At 40.9% G+C, this 21,644-nt stretch overlaps 2 protein-coding genes across 15 annotated transcripts in view; both read right to left on the bottom strand.

Moving 5' to 3' along the window:
* The window catches only part of limch1a (LIM and calponin homology domains 1a), a 38,218-nt gene extending 25,779 nt beyond the window's left edge, over positions 1-12,439 (bottom strand). For 4 of the 14 annotated variants that reach the window (XM_035529894.1, XM_035529895.1, XM_035529889.1 and 1 more), the window contains exons 1-5: positions 11,916-12,437; positions 1,159-1,229; positions 638-707; positions 333-439; positions 164-194 (exon numbers count right to left, since the gene is read on the bottom strand). In XM_035529894.1, the coding sequence (XP_035385787.1) occupies positions 164-194; positions 333-439; positions 638-707; positions 1,159-1,229; positions 11,916-12,023 (387 nt within the window). In that variant the 5' untranslated portion in view covers positions 12,024-12,437. Of the gene's footprint in view, positions 1-163; positions 195-332; positions 440-637; positions 708-1,158; positions 1,259-11,915 lie in introns of all 14 variants that reach the window. The other 10 variants (XM_035529887.1, XM_035529891.1, XM_035529890.1 and 7 more) reach the window with 7 other exon arrangements.
* Positions 12,440-15,742: 3,303 nt separating this feature from the next.
* On the bottom strand, positions 15,743-18,988 carry uchl1 (ubiquitin carboxyl-terminal esterase L1 (ubiquitin thiolesterase)). Its single transcript, XM_027026476.2, has 9 exons — positions 18,846-18,988; positions 18,736-18,747; positions 18,117-18,245; positions 17,830-17,965; positions 17,446-17,531; positions 17,000-17,047; positions 16,845-16,914; positions 16,434-16,492; positions 15,743-16,324 (listed from the first exon to the last, which is right to left on the bottom strand). The coding sequence occupies exons 1-9, from the start codon at positions 18,876-18,878 to the stop codon at positions 16,241-16,243; spliced, it is 657 nt and encodes a 218-aa protein (XP_026882277.1). The 5' UTR covers positions 18,879-18,988; the 3' UTR covers positions 15,743-16,240.
* Positions 18,989-21,644: the final 2,656 nt, after the last annotated feature.

Here is a 21,644-nt window from a genome sequence, read left to right as displayed (position 1 = left end):
CTCATTCCTTTCTCTTTTATGGTATTACATCCTCACTACCTTTAAATGGTAGAGAAGATGCTTTACCTTTCCTCAAATCTTTGTGTAAGGGGACTACTGTGTTTGCAACACATGGAAAACCACACTGTGTATATACATATACGTCTATCTGTGGCATACTCACATTTTTCAGTTTCCGACTACAGTCTGAACCCCTACAGCAAAAGCAAAAAGTAAACTTTCAGATGGCATAACCAGGTCTGTCAGATATTCAGTTGCTGTACAATATACATGTATGCACAAGCACTGACAGGAACACACTCTGACACATGGACAGACAAAACATGTCATACGTTAGGTTGGCTCGTACGGACGTGTCCTGCAGGTCTCCTGGGCCAAACAGCTGGGATCCTTTGAGACCCAGCTCCTCACATCCTCTCAGGAACATAGTGAGATTATCCTTTGACAGGAACACATGCCAAACTCATACACTGCTTAAAGAACGCCATGCGACAATGCTGGCCCATTGTGTGTGTGTGTGCGTGTGTGTGTGTGTGTGTGTGTGTGCGTGTGTGTGTGTGTGTGTGTGTGTGTGTGTGTGTGTGTGTGTGTGTGTGTGTGTGTGTGTGTGTGTGTGTGTATTCGCGTGAGTACTCACTAGTCCTGCAATGGGAGTTGGAAGTCTGTTAATTTTTTTCACAAGTCCTGGTTTGATGGAACTCAGCAACCTAAAAATAAAAAGTTTGAATACTTTGAATACTTGAATTCTCACACAGAATATAAATATGTATATAGATATGTTTATGGACTTCAGCCAAGTTTCTTTTTTCCTCAGAAATAAATCATGTTGCACCACCTCGGCACCAACTAGGGTCTGACTCATTGTTTCTCAATCCCACTTCGATGAAGTACCAAATGTCCACAGCCCATTTGGTGCCCAAGCTCACCCAGTCCTTGTGGGGTTCTTATTCAAACTTATTCAAGCCCTTTTTTGAGCTGACTGAGGCATGTTCGATTCAAACCCTCAGCCGTCTTCTCCACTTTCTAATGCCTGGCTCAGGCTCCCCTACAGACTCCTCCAGCCAAGGAAATAGACTTGTTAAAAAGGTCCAAGTGGAAACTGTGCTGAAATTTCGCAGGCAGTAGTGTTTTGGTAACACATGTGCCAGGAACACTCACTCGCACAGCAGAATGCCATTCTCCAGCCCGTTCCTGAAGTCCTTGTCGCCAAAGCTTCTTCCTGTTACTGCCTGCCAGTCAGAGGGAAGATAGCACTTCACTAAAACGAAACCACATAACTTTAGCTGTACAGAACAGAGGCTGATCAATCCCACATGCAACCAGTTATAAATAAATGCATATACAACTACTATACTACCATACAGTTATAAATAAATGCATATACATCTACTACACTGCTGATGTATACAAGAGAGTCCAAGACTCTAGGGTTGTAATTGAACCACTGAGGTTCTTTGAGTGCTTCTATGTGTCATAGGCTCCATACTAAAACATCCATTATTCACACACAATGCACACCAGTCAACCTCATACATACGTGAACCATGTACACTGAAGCCTTTCTTTATATTTTGTGTTGTAAAAGAGTAATGAAGCATGAAATCTTTGTACAACATATGCCAGTCACCATATGAGGACGCACTATCAGTGGTCCACTTAAACTGTACCATGATATATAGGATGCATATATGGCAAAAAGATTCAGATAATGTATTCTATTATTACACCATACTTATGTCACAACAGTAAACAGCACTTTGAGAAGTTAGTATACGTAAAATGTTGAATGGTGGTGGTGGTGGTGGTGGTGGTGGTGTGTGTGTGTGTGTGTGTGCGTGTGTGTGTGTGTGTGTATGCTAAACTTATTTGAACAAGATGGAGTTTTACAACAGTGCGAAACAGCTGAGTTCTATATCAGGCAACATTAGATCACCCATTGTCTAATGTCCTTCACCTACCACAGAGGATGGAAGTGTGTGTGTGTGTGTGTGTGTGTGTGTGTGTTTCTATACTCGTAAGGACCAGATGTCCTCATATTAATAAATAACTCAGTTATTTGCTAATAACAATCAAAACATATATTCTTGTGTCCTGGATATGGGATTTTGATTTAGGATAGGTTTTATCGTTAGCGCTTAAATCGAAATTAGGATATAACAGTGTTCCTCCTCTAACGCATCCATTTTAAACTCATAAAGTACTTCTTAATTATCTAAAATGCGTTATCATGCTAGAAGCTGAGAAAACTCAAAAACGCGCATACTGGCAATGCTCAGAAATGCTGCGTTATAGCACTGGTGAGCATTAGTGACTTGGTCAAGGATCAGTACAAACGTTTAGCGGCTCAACGCACAATGATTCATGGCCAAGATTCTAGAACTGGCCATGATTTCTGGGTGGGAAGCATTGCTTAATTCTTTTCTCCTGGTGATTTGCCAGTTCATGGACACTGAACTGGGGAAATATTGCACTTTCTCAGGGGTGTCTGGCAGCCCTACGACATTGTGCGAGCAGCAGCTTGGAAAGGAGCTTGGCTTCATATCTCTCCCACTTGCCTTAACTCTGCCAAATTGGTCAGTGACATAATATGTCGTTTTGTATCCACTGAATAAAAAATCTGTACAATCTATATGATGCAATCTATATGAATATACATAATCTGTATAATCTATATTTGACATCTAACAAAAATTGTCTAAAATGTGAATAACTCAGTATTTGCGCACATGCACACACACACACACACACACACACACACACACACACACACACACACACAGGCTAAAGGTGAAGCAGATACCAATACCTGAGTAAATAAAAGACCTTAGTAAATTTAAGGATGTGTTAGTATGTCAAAACCCAAAGAGCAGAAGGGTCAAAAATGTTATTTATGCAGTGTCAAAATTAGTCCACTTCCTGCAGATATTGTCGCACTGCCCGAACCCCAAGCACACTACAACACCCAACATGCTGTTTGTCACCCAGCTAATGACTCCAATCATACACATTCTGTCACCTGTTTCACTTACTGAAATGTATTTAAACCTGCCTAGAACTTCTCAGTGTTGCGAAGTATTGCCACCAGTAACTACCGTGCATACCGTGCGTTATTCTCCTCTTTTGTCGACTGTGTATCGGATCTGGTTTTTGTTTTTCTCTCTTCTAATTTTTGCCTGCCCCTCTTTGGATTAGATTGCCTGGTTTCTGAATGGTTTTTGACTCTGACTGTTTCCCTTTATGATTCAGATTACTCCTGACTTTGTTTTGATTCTGACCCTGGCTTGTTCACCCACTACAGATTTGGAAAACAATAAAACCCTAACTTCAAATCCGCTAGTGTCCAACCTTGCTTGCCTCGTCTCAGATGTACAACACAAAGGCACATCCTTATACTATTTCAGGTCAAACTCTAACTCTGACTAAACCTGAACCTTTTAAACTTTTGAATGGAACTGACCTTTTTTTAAAACGAAAATTGAGAACTGTTAAAACACAAATTAAAGTATAATTTTAAGGATGGCTTTACTATGCTTTTGAGGATACTGAACAGAACTACATTCTAACAGTCACAGACACACACACACACACACACACACACACACACACACACATACATACACACACCATTAACTAGAAGCAAGGGAAGGAAAACTAATAGCAGAGAATAATGGACAGACACACCCACGCAAACATGCATTATGATGAATGCACGATTGTTCTTCTGATCAGCACACTAACTGTTAAACAGATTTTTCTACCCACAGATCTTCTTGCTCTTTCAAATATGAGAGGAGGAACTTTCATATAAGATGAAGACGTTTCAATTCATAAAAGACTGTAAAAACAGGCAAACATACCACCTTAGAGCTCAGACCTACACATACCACCTAATCTCCATTTATCTGTTGATGGACATCCATTTTACGTTTACAGAACTCTGGAATTCCATAGAAGTATGTCTCCTGAGCTCTAAGTCAATCTCTAAAGTCATCAGGACACTTTGGGAGCAGAGTAGGAAAAGGCTGATTCACCACATTAGGTTGTGGATGGAAACAGCAAGTTCCTATTTGCTGACCTCATAACTCTTGCAAGAACATATTCAACAAGTACATCTTGACCAGTATGGTTTGGTGATTGACCTGCTTAAACCCACCTGTATCAACTCACCAATCAATTGCCAGGTTTAGTAGGTGTGTTTGAGAAGAGTAGTCACCAAACGTTTCTGGACTCCTTAACGTCAGGTTCAGACTTTGACACCCCTGTTCTAGAACTCTATAAGGTGCCCTTCTTTCCACAACACATGTTGGTATTTGGTGCATTGTTCACTGTGTGGGCCGTTTCCATGATTCCCCCATTGTGTTGTCAGCTGGCTCTTCAGCATTGGTGGAATCATGGAACCTGGCCCCAGTAAGGGCCATGACACAAGGTTTGCCTTGTCCTTAGCAAAACGTTCAACTCATCGTCTGGATGCTGTCAGGCTAGAGAGAAAGACAGAGTTTGCTATCTGTACCAAAAGTCAGTTTCACCCATGTCTCCTTTGCCTATGACTTCACTCTCCAGTGCTGCCCATTGGGGGACAGCTTTGTCCTTTTCAGGCTTCTCGGCTTCTCGTGAGATTTCTCTTTCACCAAGGTTTGTCACCCTCACTCATCTTAACAGGACCTAGGTGTGATAATTCCTGTTGCAAAAATTTCTGTTGTGAAATTCTAATACAAGAGCTTTGTAAAAATAGAGTTTTAGGGCTAAGACTAAGTAGTGTTGTATGGTAACCATATAATAACTCAGGTATTCCTCAGGCAATTCTGTAGCTTGCCTAGTAAAGTAGGCAGAGCAAGGTTCTAGTAACACCTAGTTTATGGGTTTTATTCCCAGGAAGCACATAATCTGTCATACTGATGTAGAGCTTTGTTGCTATAGATACATGTGTCTTTTGAAATGCTCATTTACTCATACACTTTGCCAGTTACCTGTACGTGGATTTCACATTTACTGATGTACATATGCGATTCATTTAGGCTTTATACACGAATCATACAGACTGCCTTAATGCAGAGGTTTATGTAACCGCTGGTCTGGGAGTTGTTTCCTAGTAATGTAAGTTTGCAGCTGTTGCTGACTGCACCAGTGCCAATACTGGAATACAGGTCACTGACTTCACCAGCACCCGCACTGAGAAACAGAGAGAGAGACACACAGAGAAAGAGAAAGAGAAAGAGAGAGAGAGAGACAGAGAGAGAGCAAGCAGGCAGCAGGGGAATTAATGTACTGGAGGCAGACCAAGACTAAGACTGAAATTATGTCTCATGCATGCACACATATTCTCTCTGTCCAGCTCTTTTCTCTCCTCCACTTTTACACTCATACTGACACAAACAGATAAAGAAAAAGGAGAAAGATATATCACTGGTTCTGCCTTTTCTATCAGACTTTTTTTTTCCCATGACATATACGCAAAATTTTAAACCATCACAAATTTAGTCCTCATACACACAGTCTGGATTATACCTCTACAGTCTGCAAATTATAAGGTCAGAAATGGCCCTTTGGCATTCCAATATTCACTTTCCATTAAACTTGCAAACACATATCATTATGGCAAATGTTTAGGCCAGCAACAATAACATCACCCATGACATTACAATGTACGCGCACTTGCTGTGCGTAATGAGAGAGAGAAAGAGAGAGAAATACACCATAAAAATGTAACACTTCATGCTGAAGACAAAGAGGACTGAAATACGAGCTGTGCCTAGTGATGAGCAGAAAGAGAAACCAGTTTAGCAACTGTTCCCTTTCTCCAGTCTGGCAGCCTCACTTCCTCTAACACACACATACACACAATGCGGTTTTGCGTCTTTCCCGCTGTATGGCACGAGTCTAATTAAGAACTGCCCTCCGTGAGTCAGAACTGGAGCTATGGAATGCAATGAGCTACTAAAAGAGAGACGAATGCACACCTAGAACTTATAAGCAAATCAGCACTAAATCTGCCTACCACTCCTCCCAGTAGAAACCCGGGGAGCGTCTGCTCTTTGCACCCTCTCAGGGCCCGAGACTGTCGATAAGATTTTTACGATCGGATTGTCTCCTGCATTAGTAACATCACGAAGTGCCCCAGTCATAACACAGGACCGGAATAGCACTTGACTGGCACTATTCTAGCACTATTCTTGCTTGTTGTCACCTTAGCAACAGCCTCAGGACCAGCAAGCTGAAGTACTCTCATTGGGGGGAGGGGCATGGACTTCACCACAGTGCCTTAAAATATACTCGGAAATAGGTCATTTCATTCAGAGTATGCCATGCAGATATATACTGAGGCTACTTCAAAACAGGTTAGCGAGGACTCTCAATGTTAATGTAGTCATTCACACATATATATTAATGAAACTGAGCAAAATGGTGCAAAAGGGTAGGTGTTATTTTATTCTGAATGTTATATAGTAAAGTTTAAAAGTAAAGTGTTCTTGCCTCATACATGTATAAAGACTCTTTAAAGTCTTTAAAGTCCTGACAAAAGGCTGCACTGCTGGTAGGCTATTGATCTACTAATACGATAATCAAAATGTAACACCTGGAACATATGATTCAGTGAATAAATACATCACAGCATTTACTGCTTTTATTGTTGTTGACATTATTGCTAATACACTTTTTTTTAAAGTACTTAACATAACATAGTATGTTACCTCAGCCCCTACTGGTGTGTAACACTCATAATGTGATATCTGAGATATATACAGTCACAAAAATTGCTGTCACTGCTAGATCTCCACCGAGAAAACTCATAAGAAGAGCTGAGGTCACAAATTTTGCTGAAGACAGAACAAAACATGGGTGCTGTCTAACACACCTTAGTGTTTTGCTGTGTGAACATGTCAAAGTCAAATTGTGTGTGTGTGTGTGTGTGTGTGTTTGTGTGTGCATGTTTTGTAATGATCCCCCTTGCTAGATCTCCTTTTCACAACCTCACATGCTTGTAATATTCTCTGCATAAGTGCAATATTCTTTGCTGAACTCACCATTGGCAAACTGTCAAGAAAGTTACAGTATATAGAGATATGGAAGAGGCAATTAAAGGGTAAATGTAGGTAAATGTTTGAGTCCTCGTGTGTGTGTCTGTTTGTGTGTGTGGTCTTGTGTATTGCACTAGTTGCTTAGACACGTAGTATAAATGGAATATTTATTAACATGAGCCACATAGAGGTCACTTAAAAAAAGCATACACACATACACATATGCATATAGAGTAAGAAGAGAACAAGAGAGGGAGAAAATGTATGCCTCATTATCAGAATTAAGGATGCTTTATCAGTCCAGGACAACAAATAATTGATTCACTGGGTTTGAAGTGCACGTTTGGCCATTCCTCTCCACATGCACACACACACACACACACACACACACACACACACACACACTCACTCACATACACACACATACACACGCATGCACACACATGCACACACATACACACACACACATGCACACACACACACACGCACACACATGCACACACAGACTCAGACACACACACACATACACACACAGGGACACTCGTACAGGAGTGCAGGGGGTTGCCAGGAAACACGTCTGGAACAGTGTACTTTGAAAATATGTGGAGCCCCCCTCCTTGACAAATTAGCCAACACTGCTCCTTTCTTCACATTCCCACCCCCCACCCCCAACCTGCTCCCAGCAGGACCCTGTCCTGCTCTCTGTCTCTTTCTCTCTCCCACTCTCAGTGTGCTAGAAAACAAAATAACAAACAAACCTTTCCACTGCACAAGACTTCAGTGCTGTCTCTTTTCGTCTTGAATCTCAGTTTTTCAAATACCTATATTAAGTTCTAGTGCTTAACTAGTTTCTCTTTCTACTCCTCATCAGGCAGAGCCTCATTGTCTTCAGCATGAGTGTTGCATTTTTGCATTTTTAGGGTGTATTTGTGGAGGAGAAGTACATGTATGGTTCACTACACACACACACACACACACACACACATACACACACACACACACACACACACACACACACACACAAACTCACACACATACACATACACACACCTACACACACACACACATAGGTGCATGTGTGTGTGTGTTTACGGGGCGAAATCTGACTCATTGATTTAGTAGGTGGCAAGGTCACTTGGGACCGAGACTATTTTTATGAAGGCTGACATTCGAATGTAGAGACCATACACCAAAGTCAGTCCTTTTAGGAGACTTACTGCCAAAACATCAACTGGCCAAGGTGAAGAGATAGCAAGGTAAAAATGGCAAATTTTCAAACAGAATTAGTGGGAGGTGATGGTATGTTCTTGGTATGATATTTTGGTATGTTATGGTATGTTCTTTGTGTGCAGATTACACTCCCATAATGACATTTCTAAACTGCTCTTTAGTAGTTGGCAAGTGTTTACTTTTTAAATAGTAATAAAATTACCTTTAATAATTGTTAATTAAAAAAGAATCACTTATTCACATAAAACACCAAATACAATATTCAGGAAAATAAACTGAAACCCTCCCAGATTTTAACTGTAAAAGACTGCAGTATTATCCCTTCAAGTTAAAAGAATCAGAATCAAAACCAGGCTTTATTGGCCATATATGTTAGATTTACAGCATTTGGCAGATGGTCTTATCCAGAGCGATTTACAAGCGTTTTTCATTAGACAGCATGTGAACTCTCTGTGAATGCAAAGATATGTTCAAATACATAATCAATTTCTCTTTAATTAAACAGCAGCTCGCAATACACAGCATAATTTCCAATTACATAAACACCCATTGCTAAATCTTCCATGCATACACACAGCGACACAAGTTTGACCCTCATATCACTGAAGCTCTGAAGGAGTTGGAATAGGTGATGTCATATTTGGTGGACATGCTCCACTTTTTCAGTGATCACAGAAAGTCCATGTTTTTCATGTGGTTTTTACCTTGCTATCTCTTTACCTTGGCCAGTTAAATAAAGGAGTCAGACATCGCACTAGAAACACACACACAGGTTTGTGTGTGTGTGTGTGTGTGTGTGTGTGTTTGTGTGTGTGTGTGTGATTATAGGTAGGTCCTGGGAAGTTTTGTCCAGGAAGGTAAGAAGAGGGTGGAGATGAGGAAAACCTGTACACCATCATCTCCACTGTTTTGAGTGCAATTCATCTGGATAATCCTCTGAGCATTAATACACATACACACACACACACACACACACACACACACACATACAAAACCACAAATGTTTACATTTTCGCTGGACCGAGCTGGACAGCACCTTTGGCCTAATGGTGTGAAGAGCAAAGTATTCAAGAAAAAGGAAGGGCTGAACCTTGATGGGAGTAAGCCATGCGGTCCGTGGAATGCCAAGAAGTGGATGGCAAGTCAGTGGTGGCTGTGGAGGTCATGGTGGCAACACTGACACAAGTCAGACTCAAGACGTTGAGTTAAGGAAAAATGATCAGGTGTGAAGTCCAGACTCAGGCGCTCTTGATTCTGGCAACAGAAAGGCGGGCCGTGCAAGGAAAGGCCATGTCAATGCCGGGTTGCCTTTTTCTAACGTTTCCCAATGCAACAGCTGTGCTTGCTAATCTGTGTGTGGGTGGGTGTGGGTAGGGGTGTGTGTGCGTGTGGGTGTGTGTGTGTGTGTGTGAGAGAGAGAGAGAGAGAGAGAGAGAGAGAGAGAGAGAGAGAGAGAGAGAGAGAGAGAGAGAGAGAGCAGAAGCAGCTGGCTGCATGTTTTCATTCAACCATGCCACCATCTGTAGCAATACATACAGTATCAGATCTTCATCTATTATACCCCCAAATAGCAGACTGATGCTTTTAAAGTACTCTGGACCACATATGGAAGTCTATTAGATCTTGCTAGGTCTCCATAGAAGGATTCCCTGTTGGTTTCCAACACCAAGAAGCCACTTGAACACAGAAAAATCCAGCCAGAAACACTCTGAAACCTGATAGGCTTAGGCAGAAGAACTTTGGGGCTCCAGTAATGTGATATGTCTAAGAGGGATATGTTGAGTTTCTGCAACATGATAGGTTGGCACTGTCCATTTCTGACTAGAGACAGCTGCTCTAGGCATTTTCAATTCAAAATATCTGAACAACATCACATGGAAATATCATCCTAACACACCTGTGTGACTTAAAGACTTAAATGAGCTCACTATTCCACTTCCTGTGCTGAGTAAGAGGCACAAAATGCTACAAATTCCACCCCCCCCCCCCCCCATTTTTTTCCCCCTAAGATCTATCCAAAGCTGCATTCTACTCAGGAAGTTTGTGTGTGTGTGTGTGTGTGTGTGTGTGTGTGTGTGTGTGTGTGTGTGTGTGTGTTTGTGTGCTAATACTTTCTGGAAGCAGCAGTAAGCTGGACTATTTTGGCCTGGCTATTTATGAAGCCTTCACCATCACAGCTGCTTCTGCCTTTACTGCTGACATGCCTACACACACACACACACACACACACACACACAATCACAATGTAGGTATATTGGTATACTTGTGAGATCTAGCAGTGCCTATGGGTATACTGTAATAAAATCATCTTACATCCAAACCTAAACCTAACCTTAACCATTTAGTGGGAAAATACAGGGTTATGCACTTTCTCTTTCAATATTCACAAATGAGCATACATGGGGTTGTAACAGATGTCATGGGGCAAATGAGAACTTGAGTTTGATATGAGTTAGATAAAAGACGAATGGAAATTGATTTGCTCTGATTACTTTCTGCAGTCTGGGGTGAGGTGGAGACAGACATACATGTTTTGAGTATCAGCACACTCACATACACAGACAAATACACAGGCAGAAGACACATATTTGTGAATCTTATTATAATAATGTGACAAGAAAGTGTAGACATAAAGTAAAATAAAATAAATTAAAATAGCAATTTTAAGGCATGCATCTTTAACTTTATACTCTTTGCTGAGTCATGCTATGGTGATGGTGAAAGAGCTACACATATCCACAAACACCAAAGTGACATAAAGAGCCCTCTTCATCAGAAAATGTCATGCCCTCTAATCTACTGCACAGAAATCTAGAACAGTAACGTCCCAATCCAACCAATCCAGTGCCCGCGCCGTTGAAAATAGGTCACAATATTATTACCGAGGCCTACATCTCGAATATCTCCATCTCGAGGGATAAGGGAGAGATAACAGATAGGAATATATCTGTTTCGTTCCTTATGTTTAGCCGATTCGTAGTTAGCGCTGTTAGTTTAAAAAGCGAGAAGGTAAATAAAAATGTGTTTTCCCTGTGCCTATAAATCGACCATGACGACCAGAATCACGCCGAAAGGGGGGCGTTCCGTGAGAGAGCGTGCGTGCGGTAAACCAGTGTGTGCATCCCAGTATTTTGGTGTTTACAATTAATAAACAGTCCAAATTATTTATGCGACATGTTCAAAACATGACCGGATGATACAGCATCTTGGCAAAATCACAAATTAAGTAATATTCCGGTAGATCCCGCTACTACGGGATAAACGTCAAGTGAGCGAATATACTAAGAGAACAACCGAGAACTGCACCAGACCGAGTACTTTGCGTGCATTCCCTTGCGCAGTCCGAATTCCGCGCACATGATACCCACATTGTTTTCGCCCGTCACCCGCTGTTGTAACTTGACACGCACGGCCGACGATAATGAATGGGCGCTTACCACACGCACTCACACACACGCGCGCGCACGCACAACAGGTGACGGCGCAATATTTATATCTAATAAGCATATGTTCCGTTGAAAATCAAATTGTGGCTGAGGTCAATTCCAAATAAAGTTTGAAAAGATAAGCCATTACCTGAAAAGAGGTACATACATAATGCTACTTATGTCACTACTTATGTCACTACTTATGTCACTACTAACATTTTTAAGGGCCATAATAACTCACCTCTATCCATTTCTGGGCTTCTTGAAAGGCTGGTTCTGGAGTTAATTCAGTAGGTTCTTGGTGATCAGAGTGGGTATTTGGACCCGTATCTTTGCCAGGACTGGCCATTTCCAGGAACGTATCAACGGTGAAAGGTAGCGGATAGCTTTGGATAGGGTGTGTGTATCCCAAAATATCCCAAAAATGTCCTGAGTTGTCCGCGTCTCACGGTTGCATAGACCGTATGTGCGTATGTTTACCAAACTTCGTGCGATGCGCTGCAGGATGCTGATTGTTCTCTCCAGCACGGGACAGCAAATGACGACGTGCTTAGTTCTCCCGTGTCACCTAATTTTTACACGGTAATACAATGCAGCTCGAGTCTCAGTCAGCGGCTCTACATATGCACTACCCACCGCTCACGCGCCGGAATAGGAGCCCTACCGACGCTAAAAATATAAGCTAAAAAAACCCACCAGAGTTCTCCTTTCAGCCAATGCGAGAAGGGCAGCCACCTCCTCCGAGCAGCCGCGAAATAAGCGCATGCCTGCTGCTGGTCTCTGACTAGATCGCGGCCCACTGGCACGCGCGAGGACAATGGAGGAGTTCCATTATCGCTCCAGTTCCAGTCGTACCCCCACCCCCACGCGCTTCCCATTCTTGTTCTTCATATTTGACCCTTATCTCGGGGAAGGTTTTGTTGAGCGTCGCATATAAAAACAATCGAATTGCGTATATTGTAAACGTTTTGACTTGGACATGATACTTACAGAGTGGCATTGGATATTCTATAATATACTGAATAAGACAATTGTTCGGTAACGAGATAACAGATTGAAGTGGCAGATCTGCACAGATTCATACTTTTAATATAAATGTGCAGAGTGTTGAGCTTGTCCCCTAGTGGATCATAGGCGTTATTTCAGACACATTCTGGACTGTTCTGTAAAATTCAGCTTACTTAGTCAGTGCACATCTGAAACAAAAGAATCACATGTTGGCAGTTATTGGAATACTGGCCCCGGCTAGTCTAACACCAATGACCATGTCTCATTCAAAATCGCTCAGATGACACAATTTTCCCACTCGAATTCCCAGTCACCCTGACACTGATCCATAGAAAATTTGCTCATCTGATTTCCCATACAGGGAAACTCGATTTGTAAAAGGATAGGTGTCTTTAATGAAGTGGTCATTCAGTGTATATAAAAGTTACTAAGTGCAGGATTAGTTATCCTTCATTGCCCAGGAATCAATCGAGTGCTATAGTGCTACATTCAATCTACATTTGAATACACCAAGGGAAGTTATTCCATCACTTGGGTGCTAATGCAGGAAACAGTCTCCCCCATCCTTTGAGAGATGGCAGTTCAAGACAAGCTGTGGTACAAAGGGTGTGAGTTAATGTATTTGTTGAGGCAAGTGCATTCAGGTAGGAGGGTTCTACTGCATTTGTAGACAAGCGTAAGGGTTTAAATCGGATACAAGCAATAACAGGGCTTCCTTGCAGGGAGTAAAGCAGCATAGTGATGTGTGTAATTAATGCATATTCAATGAGTCTTGAAGCTGCATTCTAAATCAGCTGCAAGCATGTAGTAGTATACTGTATACAGGGAGGCCTACCAAGAGTGAGTTGCAGTAGTCCAGTCTTGAGGTGATGATGGACTGGACAAGCAACTGGGTGGTTTCTCTGGAACGAATCCTCCTGAATCCCTTGAATCCTCCGCATGTGGTTTATGTACTATATATGCGATATGGACAGGCACTTTTCCACATTGTGTTTTTTAATGAGCTTTGAATGAGCTTTGGAAAAGCATAAACTCAAAGATTTACTGGATATTGACAGTGTGCAGCCTAGATATTCTAAGCCATTCATTTGATGTCCAGGTCTCAAAGGGATGTTGTGATCATAGAATTTAATTTGTATCATTATATGACGATATTTAATGAATACATATTTTTAATTTTTTTTAAAGAATATTTAGTCTCTAAGTATTTTAGGTTTATATGGGGTCATCTTGAGCAAGGCTGTTAACCCTCAATTGCTCAAGTTGTACTCACTCATAATTGTAAGTCCCTTTGGATAAAAGCATCAGGTAAATATAATTTTTTTTCAACATGGAAGCTCCTGTCAGGCATCACTGTGGGTAAGATGAGCAGCCTGCATTAGTATGCAGCTAATATCTGATCGGGGCCAAGAAAGGCATTGGCAAGAACACCAGAGGAGCCAAGCACCAGCTGCTGTTGGATAAGTCTGTAAGACCAGATAGACCAACCTGTGCACCAGCTGGATTGACTACAAGAAAGCCTATGATTCATTACCCTACATATGGCTTCTGGAATACTTGAAGCTGTATAACATCAACAAGACTCATAGGGGTTATAGAAAATGACCCTAGAGATCAACTTCAAGCCAATAGCATGAATCACCAAGTGCAGGATTTACCAAGGAGGATGCCCTGTCCCTGCTGCTGTTCTGCATAGGCCTGAACTCCCTCAGGGAGATCATCAAGAGTGGTTAAAGATACTGGCTACAAAATGGAGCCACCTCCTCTACATGGATGACATCAAGCTGTATGCCAGAAGTGAACAAGACCAACTCACTAATCCATCTCATCAAGATAATATAGCAACAACACCAGAAAGTCCTTCAGACTGGATAAGTGTGGTTGGATAGTTACAAGATGATGTTAAGTAGCTAGAACGGAGCCAGTGGTGTAATGAAAATTGACTCCCTCTCAGGGCCATCCAGATGGTTTGATGGAAAACAATCACTCTCTCTCAGTGCCACTCACAGGGTTTGACATGGCCCAACAACACAGAAGAATAGGAATTTGCCTTTTTACACTACCAATTGGTACCAGTAGTAATGCTACTGTGTATAAATCAAAATTAGACTAGTTAACCTTTTTCTCCTATCTGCAATGCAGCCACTTCAATCCCATATTTAGGTCTCCCCAAGTTTCCTTTCATTGGTCTGGTTTGATAAATAGACTAACAGGTTGATCATTCTCACAGGTTACTTAAAAGTTTCTTTTAACCATTCTTACCTTTCTTTTATTAGGTAGCCATGTTGGTCCATCACAAATGTAGTTTGTGTTCATTCATTTTGGTTACTTTGTTTGCTACATTTGTTATACTATAGCAATGTTAGAAAACCTAATACTGTTGGTCATTAGTAGAATCTTAATCTAGGATTTTTATGCATGTTCTCCTACCTCTATTTATTCAAATAATATTCTCTAGTTATAAATACTTGTCATGAGTGATATTCTAATTTTTGGTACACAAGAAATAACCATGTTATCAAACTGGCAACTTATCAATTGAGACTGAATTAGCATTAATAAAATAGATTTTTCCCTGTTGAAACAGGGCGGTGCCACAACTAATCTGATGAACTATGATTGAAAATGTGTAAAAACCACACCACCATAAACCACTGCCAAGGTTTCTCTACCAAACCACAGGGCCTAACTGCCAGTTCCACACATTAGGTAAAAACATGGAACCATCTAGTTGGGTGGATGAGACCCTAATTTTCCCTTTTAAATAAAAAAATAATAATGTACAGTTGGTGAAATGACCAATTTAAATGTCATAGCTTTATGCATCATGGCATGCTCTCCCAGTCTCACATTGGTCATTAAATAAGGTTTGGCTCAAGTGCTCACCCAATCACTACCTGATTAAATAGAACGAGGTGTGCTTGAGTTGAATTGACAAACACTGGAATAGAACAGCCAACAAATATTTCAAAGTGACTTGGATTTTAAATGATCAAACATGACCTCTTCCAGAAAGTACATGGTCATAATTCTAAATTTAAAAAAACCCAAACACATTACTCAGTGGCTTATCCCTTTGATTTTATTGGTTTTGAAGCAGTCTACCTTAACAGTACACATAGCAATAAAATGGATCCCCATTGAGTGAGAATCTCCTATACTAACATTCTCACAAGACATAACAGCCAAAAGGCAGCATGGCACTACACCAGATCATGCACACCCAAATTATAATCCCAATGAACTGTAATATGGTTTCAAAAACCCACTACTTAAGATCCAGAGCCATTAATCACTTATTTAGAACTGAAGTGTTCACCAAGAAGAGTGCCAATTAAGGCACTTGTGCAAAAAAACTACAAATACAAAAAGAATGTCTAAACAAAGCTTGGCAGTTGTGAAGACCAATGTCAGAGCTAAAAGAAAGAACAAAAGGGCGATTCACTGTCAAGCAGACAGGCATTTGTGGTATACTGTTCACTCGTGTGCTCTGTCCTAAAGGGGAACAATGGTGGAATTTTTGGTCAGTTGATCACTCAGCTGTGTGGCCCGACATCTTCAGGCCTTGCAGAGAGCCACGGCAGAGAATCGCACCTCTCCTTTCTCACGCTCAGTAAAGCCACGGCACACCCTTGCTGCATTCTGCAGAGGGGAACAGAAGGGTTCCTCAGTCACCCAGTTGGTGAGTGCATAATTCAGTGGGTTACAGAAAGGGAACCATGCTTTGGGTTCACTGCAATAGATTAGGTACCATGACAAAGCTGTCTGGGTTTGTTGCACCATGATTCACAGGTCCATCAATTCGGCCATCTGAAACACAAAAAAGAGAGAGTACATGACCAGACCTCTGCAAGTCAAAAGTAACAGATGCCATGTACATGCTCCTGTAATGTCACATCTGCATTATGAGCCATACTTCCCCATAAGATGTTGAGCCTAGTTTGAAACTGTCATTCCTCAATAATTCAGTATTTCATGAGTCATTGGCAACACATCTTTCCTTTCATGCTGTAGTTATACCCTTGGTATATATGCTTTTTTGTAGATGTTTAACACTTTCAAAACAGGATTGCAATACATTTGAACATTAAAAAAATAAAGTCACTTCAGAAGGAGATTGAGAAATTATGAATTTGATAGACAGCAATTGAATATGACCTACCGAGTTCATAAAGCTGGCCATTCACACTGACAAAGGTAATAAAGTGAAAGTTCACTTTATCCGCTTCTGGCTGTTAAACAAACAAACTCATTCATTCAACAGTTACACAGAATTGCCTCTGCATTTGTGTACACGTGCGTGTTCTCGCATCTTACACGACACTGTCCCTCATTAGCAACTTGATGATGAGATTCCTGTATTGCCTGCAAGTAAGAGAGAGGTTGATTTACAAGACATGAAGAAACACCAAGGACATCAAAAGCACAATTTTCTCTCGGCTACGTTGTTCACAATCCATTTGTATGATTCAAGCTCCCCCTGCTGTTCAAGCCACTTACTGCAATAACTTTATATATATAAAAAATAAATAAATAAATAAATAAATAAATAAATAAATAAATATATTTTATATACAAATATATTTTATATATATATATATATATATTTTATATATATATATATATATATATATATATATATATATATATATAGCATGACCATTCCATGAATCCAATTACAGGATTATCCATTAATGATATCATTAACATCTTAGATATACAGCAGCATTTAAAAGTCATGAAGTTAGCAAGATGTTCAGTACCTGATTTTGCTCCAGCTGTTTGGCACGATCAGCAGGGGACAAGCCAGCTGTCTCTTCTAGAAACGACTTCAAAGCAGAGCCACTTTCTGAGGAGCAAGTAGTATTAAGAAGCGTCTGATTTAGATCTTCATCTGAATGCCTGCCTTCACTTTAGTCAATCGTTCACACCATTTCAGCCAGATATTACCAATCAAGACAATGTCTGCACTACTTCAGTATGACCAGGGTCACGATTGCAATTGTGAAGTCCTTAAAATGTTTCACAGAACATCCGATTAGCTTTCAGATACAGAAAATTGGTCTAATTGCTTAATATTGGTGCACTACGCATAATATTTGGAGTAATTCAGCAACTTGCTAATTAAATTAACTAGTTTAACTTACCAAAACGTATCTTATCCTGATTGTTCGCCACGGCATGCAGCAAACCCACAGTACCACAGGAGTTTGTGATAGTCTGCTTTAGGAAGTAAACGTCCTTACAGCCATCAACTGACTGACTGGAGCGGAACTCCTCGTGCTGAGAGGAGGAGGAGGAGTTTGGTTTTGACCATTCATTTACAGTTTAAGGATTGCCTTACACCCGAAAAGCCTGCCAACATGGACAACGCAGGTTTAAGTGACGGAAGACTTGATCAATTAACCTGCGTTGCTGTGCCAGGTATGTTTACCTGTTGCGTTAAAGGGAACAGCAGCATTAAGGCGCAGCAGGGCGTGGGCACTCCGGACAAAGCGTCGTCCTCTAAACCCAACACATCTACGAAGTGCCAGTCTGCTCCCACGCCCAGATTACTCAGCACCTCCACGAGTGGACAGCGACACACACAAGAAATAAGCAGAGTCATCACTAGACACACACCCGAGGTCAGGCTGTGATGTAACGTCCACTCGAAACGTAATCCGGTTTTTCATATTTTTAAAGACAGCGGATGCATCAACTTCAAAATAAATATCTATATTTTTAAAGATACACTATTAAACACAGGATATGAGGCAAGTTTTAAACGCAACACATTCGAAAATAAAAAGAAACTGGAATGTGCGAAAGCCCAATACGGTGACGAGAGAAACCGCGTTAAATGAACTCAAATTCACTTGAGCTGAGTGTAAAAAGTTATTGTTTTCACGTCTAGCAGGTGGCTACAGGCGAGCCTACGCCCATCCATTGTGCAATACGGTGCACGGCAAGGCCGCAGCCACAAACACATCGTCAGCCTATCCGTAATGCCACTTTAAACACGAAGTCGAGGGAACCGTCGCCATCCGTAGACTATGACTCAGCGAACGCACCTTATTCAGCATCTGCAACAGGAAAAAATGCAAACACCTCTATAAAAACTTACAACCAGAGACCAGACAACTCGTACTACAAAAGCAACGGCAATAAAATGACTGCAGACCTCCGGGTTGATCTCCATAGGCTTCCATTCCATGACTACAGATTACAAGAGATCGCGTTCACTCGCCACCGGACGACCCTAAAAAAAAGCCTGAAACGCGCACAAATCTGACCGAGGAAAACACTACCGTTGAGCGCTAGTGTGTGTGGTTGATAAGCGACTGGTCACATCCCACTTCTCCAGACTTGAGGGGTGTGTTTTGAAATAAAAAAAAAACCGTCTGGTTTAACGGTCTGACGACAATTCAAACATCCCTTTCTGAACTGTTGCGACTGCATAAATGTAAAAAAGCTATGAAAACATAACTAAATTTAACTGAATGAAAATAAAACAATTATTCAAACCATATTTTCACTTCCTGTTCAAGTAGAACAGTCCATGGTCAGATGATTCTAGAAGCTACCAGTAGCGCCCAAAAGGGAATAATAATAATAATAATAATAATAATAATAATAATAATAATAATAATTAACAAAATGTAGTAGTTTGCCATGCGTTTGACATATGAGTATTTACTTCGCTGCATCTACTGCGATTTTGAATAACAAATCAGGTCTGTGCTTTGTAATTTATTAAGATGTAATCGCATTTAGGGTTGCTTGCTGTTTTCTTTTTCCCCTTTTTATTAGTTTATGAAGAAGAGTTAAGTACGTTTTCTATCTTTCAGTTTCTATTTTTTAAAATTCCCAACCGTTCTTCTCATTCTTCATCTGTCGTCTTGTTGCATCTTTGTCATTTCTTTATGCCTTATTTTCCATCCCCCTTCCATTTTCCAATGCGTCCATGTTTATGTATTTTATGAACTGGATCCAACAAAGTTGGTATACATCGTAAAGCTCCTTGTGTTTACATGCTAGACAAATCCCTTATTTAGTTTCCTTGCTCTTGGAAAAAGTGATATTAAAGTATTTTCATAAACTTTACATTTTAGTTGGTATTTGAACCTTAATTAATGACATGTAGTGAATAGTGTAGCAACTTCCTAATTCTATTCAGTGTTTCTAAATTCCATTCGGGCATAAGTTGTGAGTTTGATGTGCTGAAATGTTTAAGTTTGACTTAAGTGTGAAAATATGACTTTTGACATTTCATCTGCAACAGATTTTTCTGACAATTATGCCCAGCCCTACTTGTATTTAGTTTCTATATCTAATATCTGATGTTGCACATGCATGGGCAAGTACCACCAGTCTGTCCTGATTCTTGTTCAGTTCTGAAGCTCCAGTTCACTGTTCAACTGTTTGAGTTTGAGGCACTCTTTAAAAATATTTTGGCTGGTCCATGGCACATTATATCAGGGTGGGCTTTCAATAAGTGGGGCAATTTTGGAACTCTACCTTTACAAAAATGGCTTATTTGTTGCTGAGATGGAGTTGGCTGTGTAAAATGAAGAGCTACTGTTTCACCTCCTAGCCAGCAACTAGATAGAGCCTGACACTACAGTGCTCAGTGAAACTATGTTGCCACTTCAACAGGGATGCATGAAGTTCAGTTAAAAGTAGTACCACAGTTTGACACCTGGGTCATCAGTGGAAGGAGAAGCAATATAAGCCCTTCTAAATGCCTGACCTGAAAGCACTATGGCTAGGGATTAGCCAGAAACTATCCATCAATCAGCTACACAAGAGTCTACTTGGTAATCTCCAGCAGGGAGGAGAGAACCTATTAAAGAGAAATATGAGAAGATTCAGTGCTACAAATTTTCCTGTGAGCCCTCAATTCAGACAAGTTGCAACAACAAGTTGGCATAGCTGCTTCCATCACACTGAGCCAGGTGTTGACAACTGGAGGCAGAGCAACTGGAAGAAAAGGGGAACAAGAGCCAGTTCGAGAGCCAGGTCTAACTGGGAGCTGCCTGGACCAACCACACATCCCGCACCTAACTAGGTTCATCATCCATCCTGCAGCTAGACACAAAAGAGTGGGAAAGATACACCACATATCCTGTACTTAGTAACCAGTGAAAGTATCCAGACATGGGGCAGTGGTGTTTGAGGCTCACCATGAAGAACACCTAGCTGATTGAAATTTGGGACCCCTGCATTATAAGGATAGGTTTTCTGTTATCAGTGGTAGCCACGCTTAACTTCAAAGTCTGCTCTCTGTAGTGAGAGAGGTAGTTCCCATCCTTTTCGAATTGATGAAGTGAGGAAGACAGGCAAGCACAGAAATGGGAGACTTTGGACCCAGATGACATGCCATCCCACCCTGGCTACAACATTACTTGTCAATCAACAAAGGTAAACAGCCAATGAGAGCCCGGCTAGCTACAATAGCACAAGAAAAGGCAGAGGCCTACAAAATTGAGTTGTTACAGCTTTTTCTGTGTGAAAAAGAATCATGAGATCCATGAGTGCATGTGAGATTTACCTGCTAAATAATGTTGTGACCCCATTTAATACCTGTTATGTCATGCTCTTGTTAACCCGCTCTCCCAATTTGCCTGATGTTTATTTGTATCTTTAATCTGCTAGCTAATTGGCAAGCTTATGTTTATCTAGCAGATGTTTCTATGTTGACATTAAATTTAGGTTGTTGGGTTGTTGGGTTTATTTTGGTTGGGTTGCTGGGGCTCTGTACAAATCACCAGGGAAATACTTTCAGCTGGCTACATTTGCCTTTATATACATACATACATACATACATACATACATACATATATATATACCCAGACCCCTGGTAGAGGAACCGAGCTTCACTGAAAAGACAACATTGAAATGAGTAACACTGCTGGAAGTGCCCACTTGCTGTGTAAGGCAAACCCATCTCCAGAGCAGAGTTGGGTATGTCATTTGGGGT

Source organism: Electrophorus electricus, chromosome 9 (assembly GCF_013358815.1).
Source record: "Electrophorus electricus isolate fEleEle1 chromosome 9, fEleEle1.pri, whole genome shotgun sequence".
Taxonomy (NCBI): Eukaryota; Metazoa; Chordata; class Actinopteri; order Gymnotiformes; family Gymnotidae; genus Electrophorus; species Electrophorus electricus.
The sequence above is the reverse complement of the archived record's forward strand: the minus strand, read 5'-3'. Positions and strand labels throughout refer to the sequence as shown.

Coding starts and splice junctions, on each gene's coding strand:
- uchl1 (XM_027026476.2), bottom strand. CDS start 18,878: ATGGAATGGAAGCCTATGGAGATCAACCCGGAG. Junction 17,048..17,445: donor AACAGCTGGAGCAAAATCAG/GTACTGAACATC, acceptor TCTTACTTGCAG/GCAATACAGGAATCTCATCA. Junction 16,493..16,844: donor TGGCCAGCTTTATGAACTCG/GTAGGTCATATT, acceptor TTTGTGTTTCAG/ATGGCCGAATTGATGGACCT.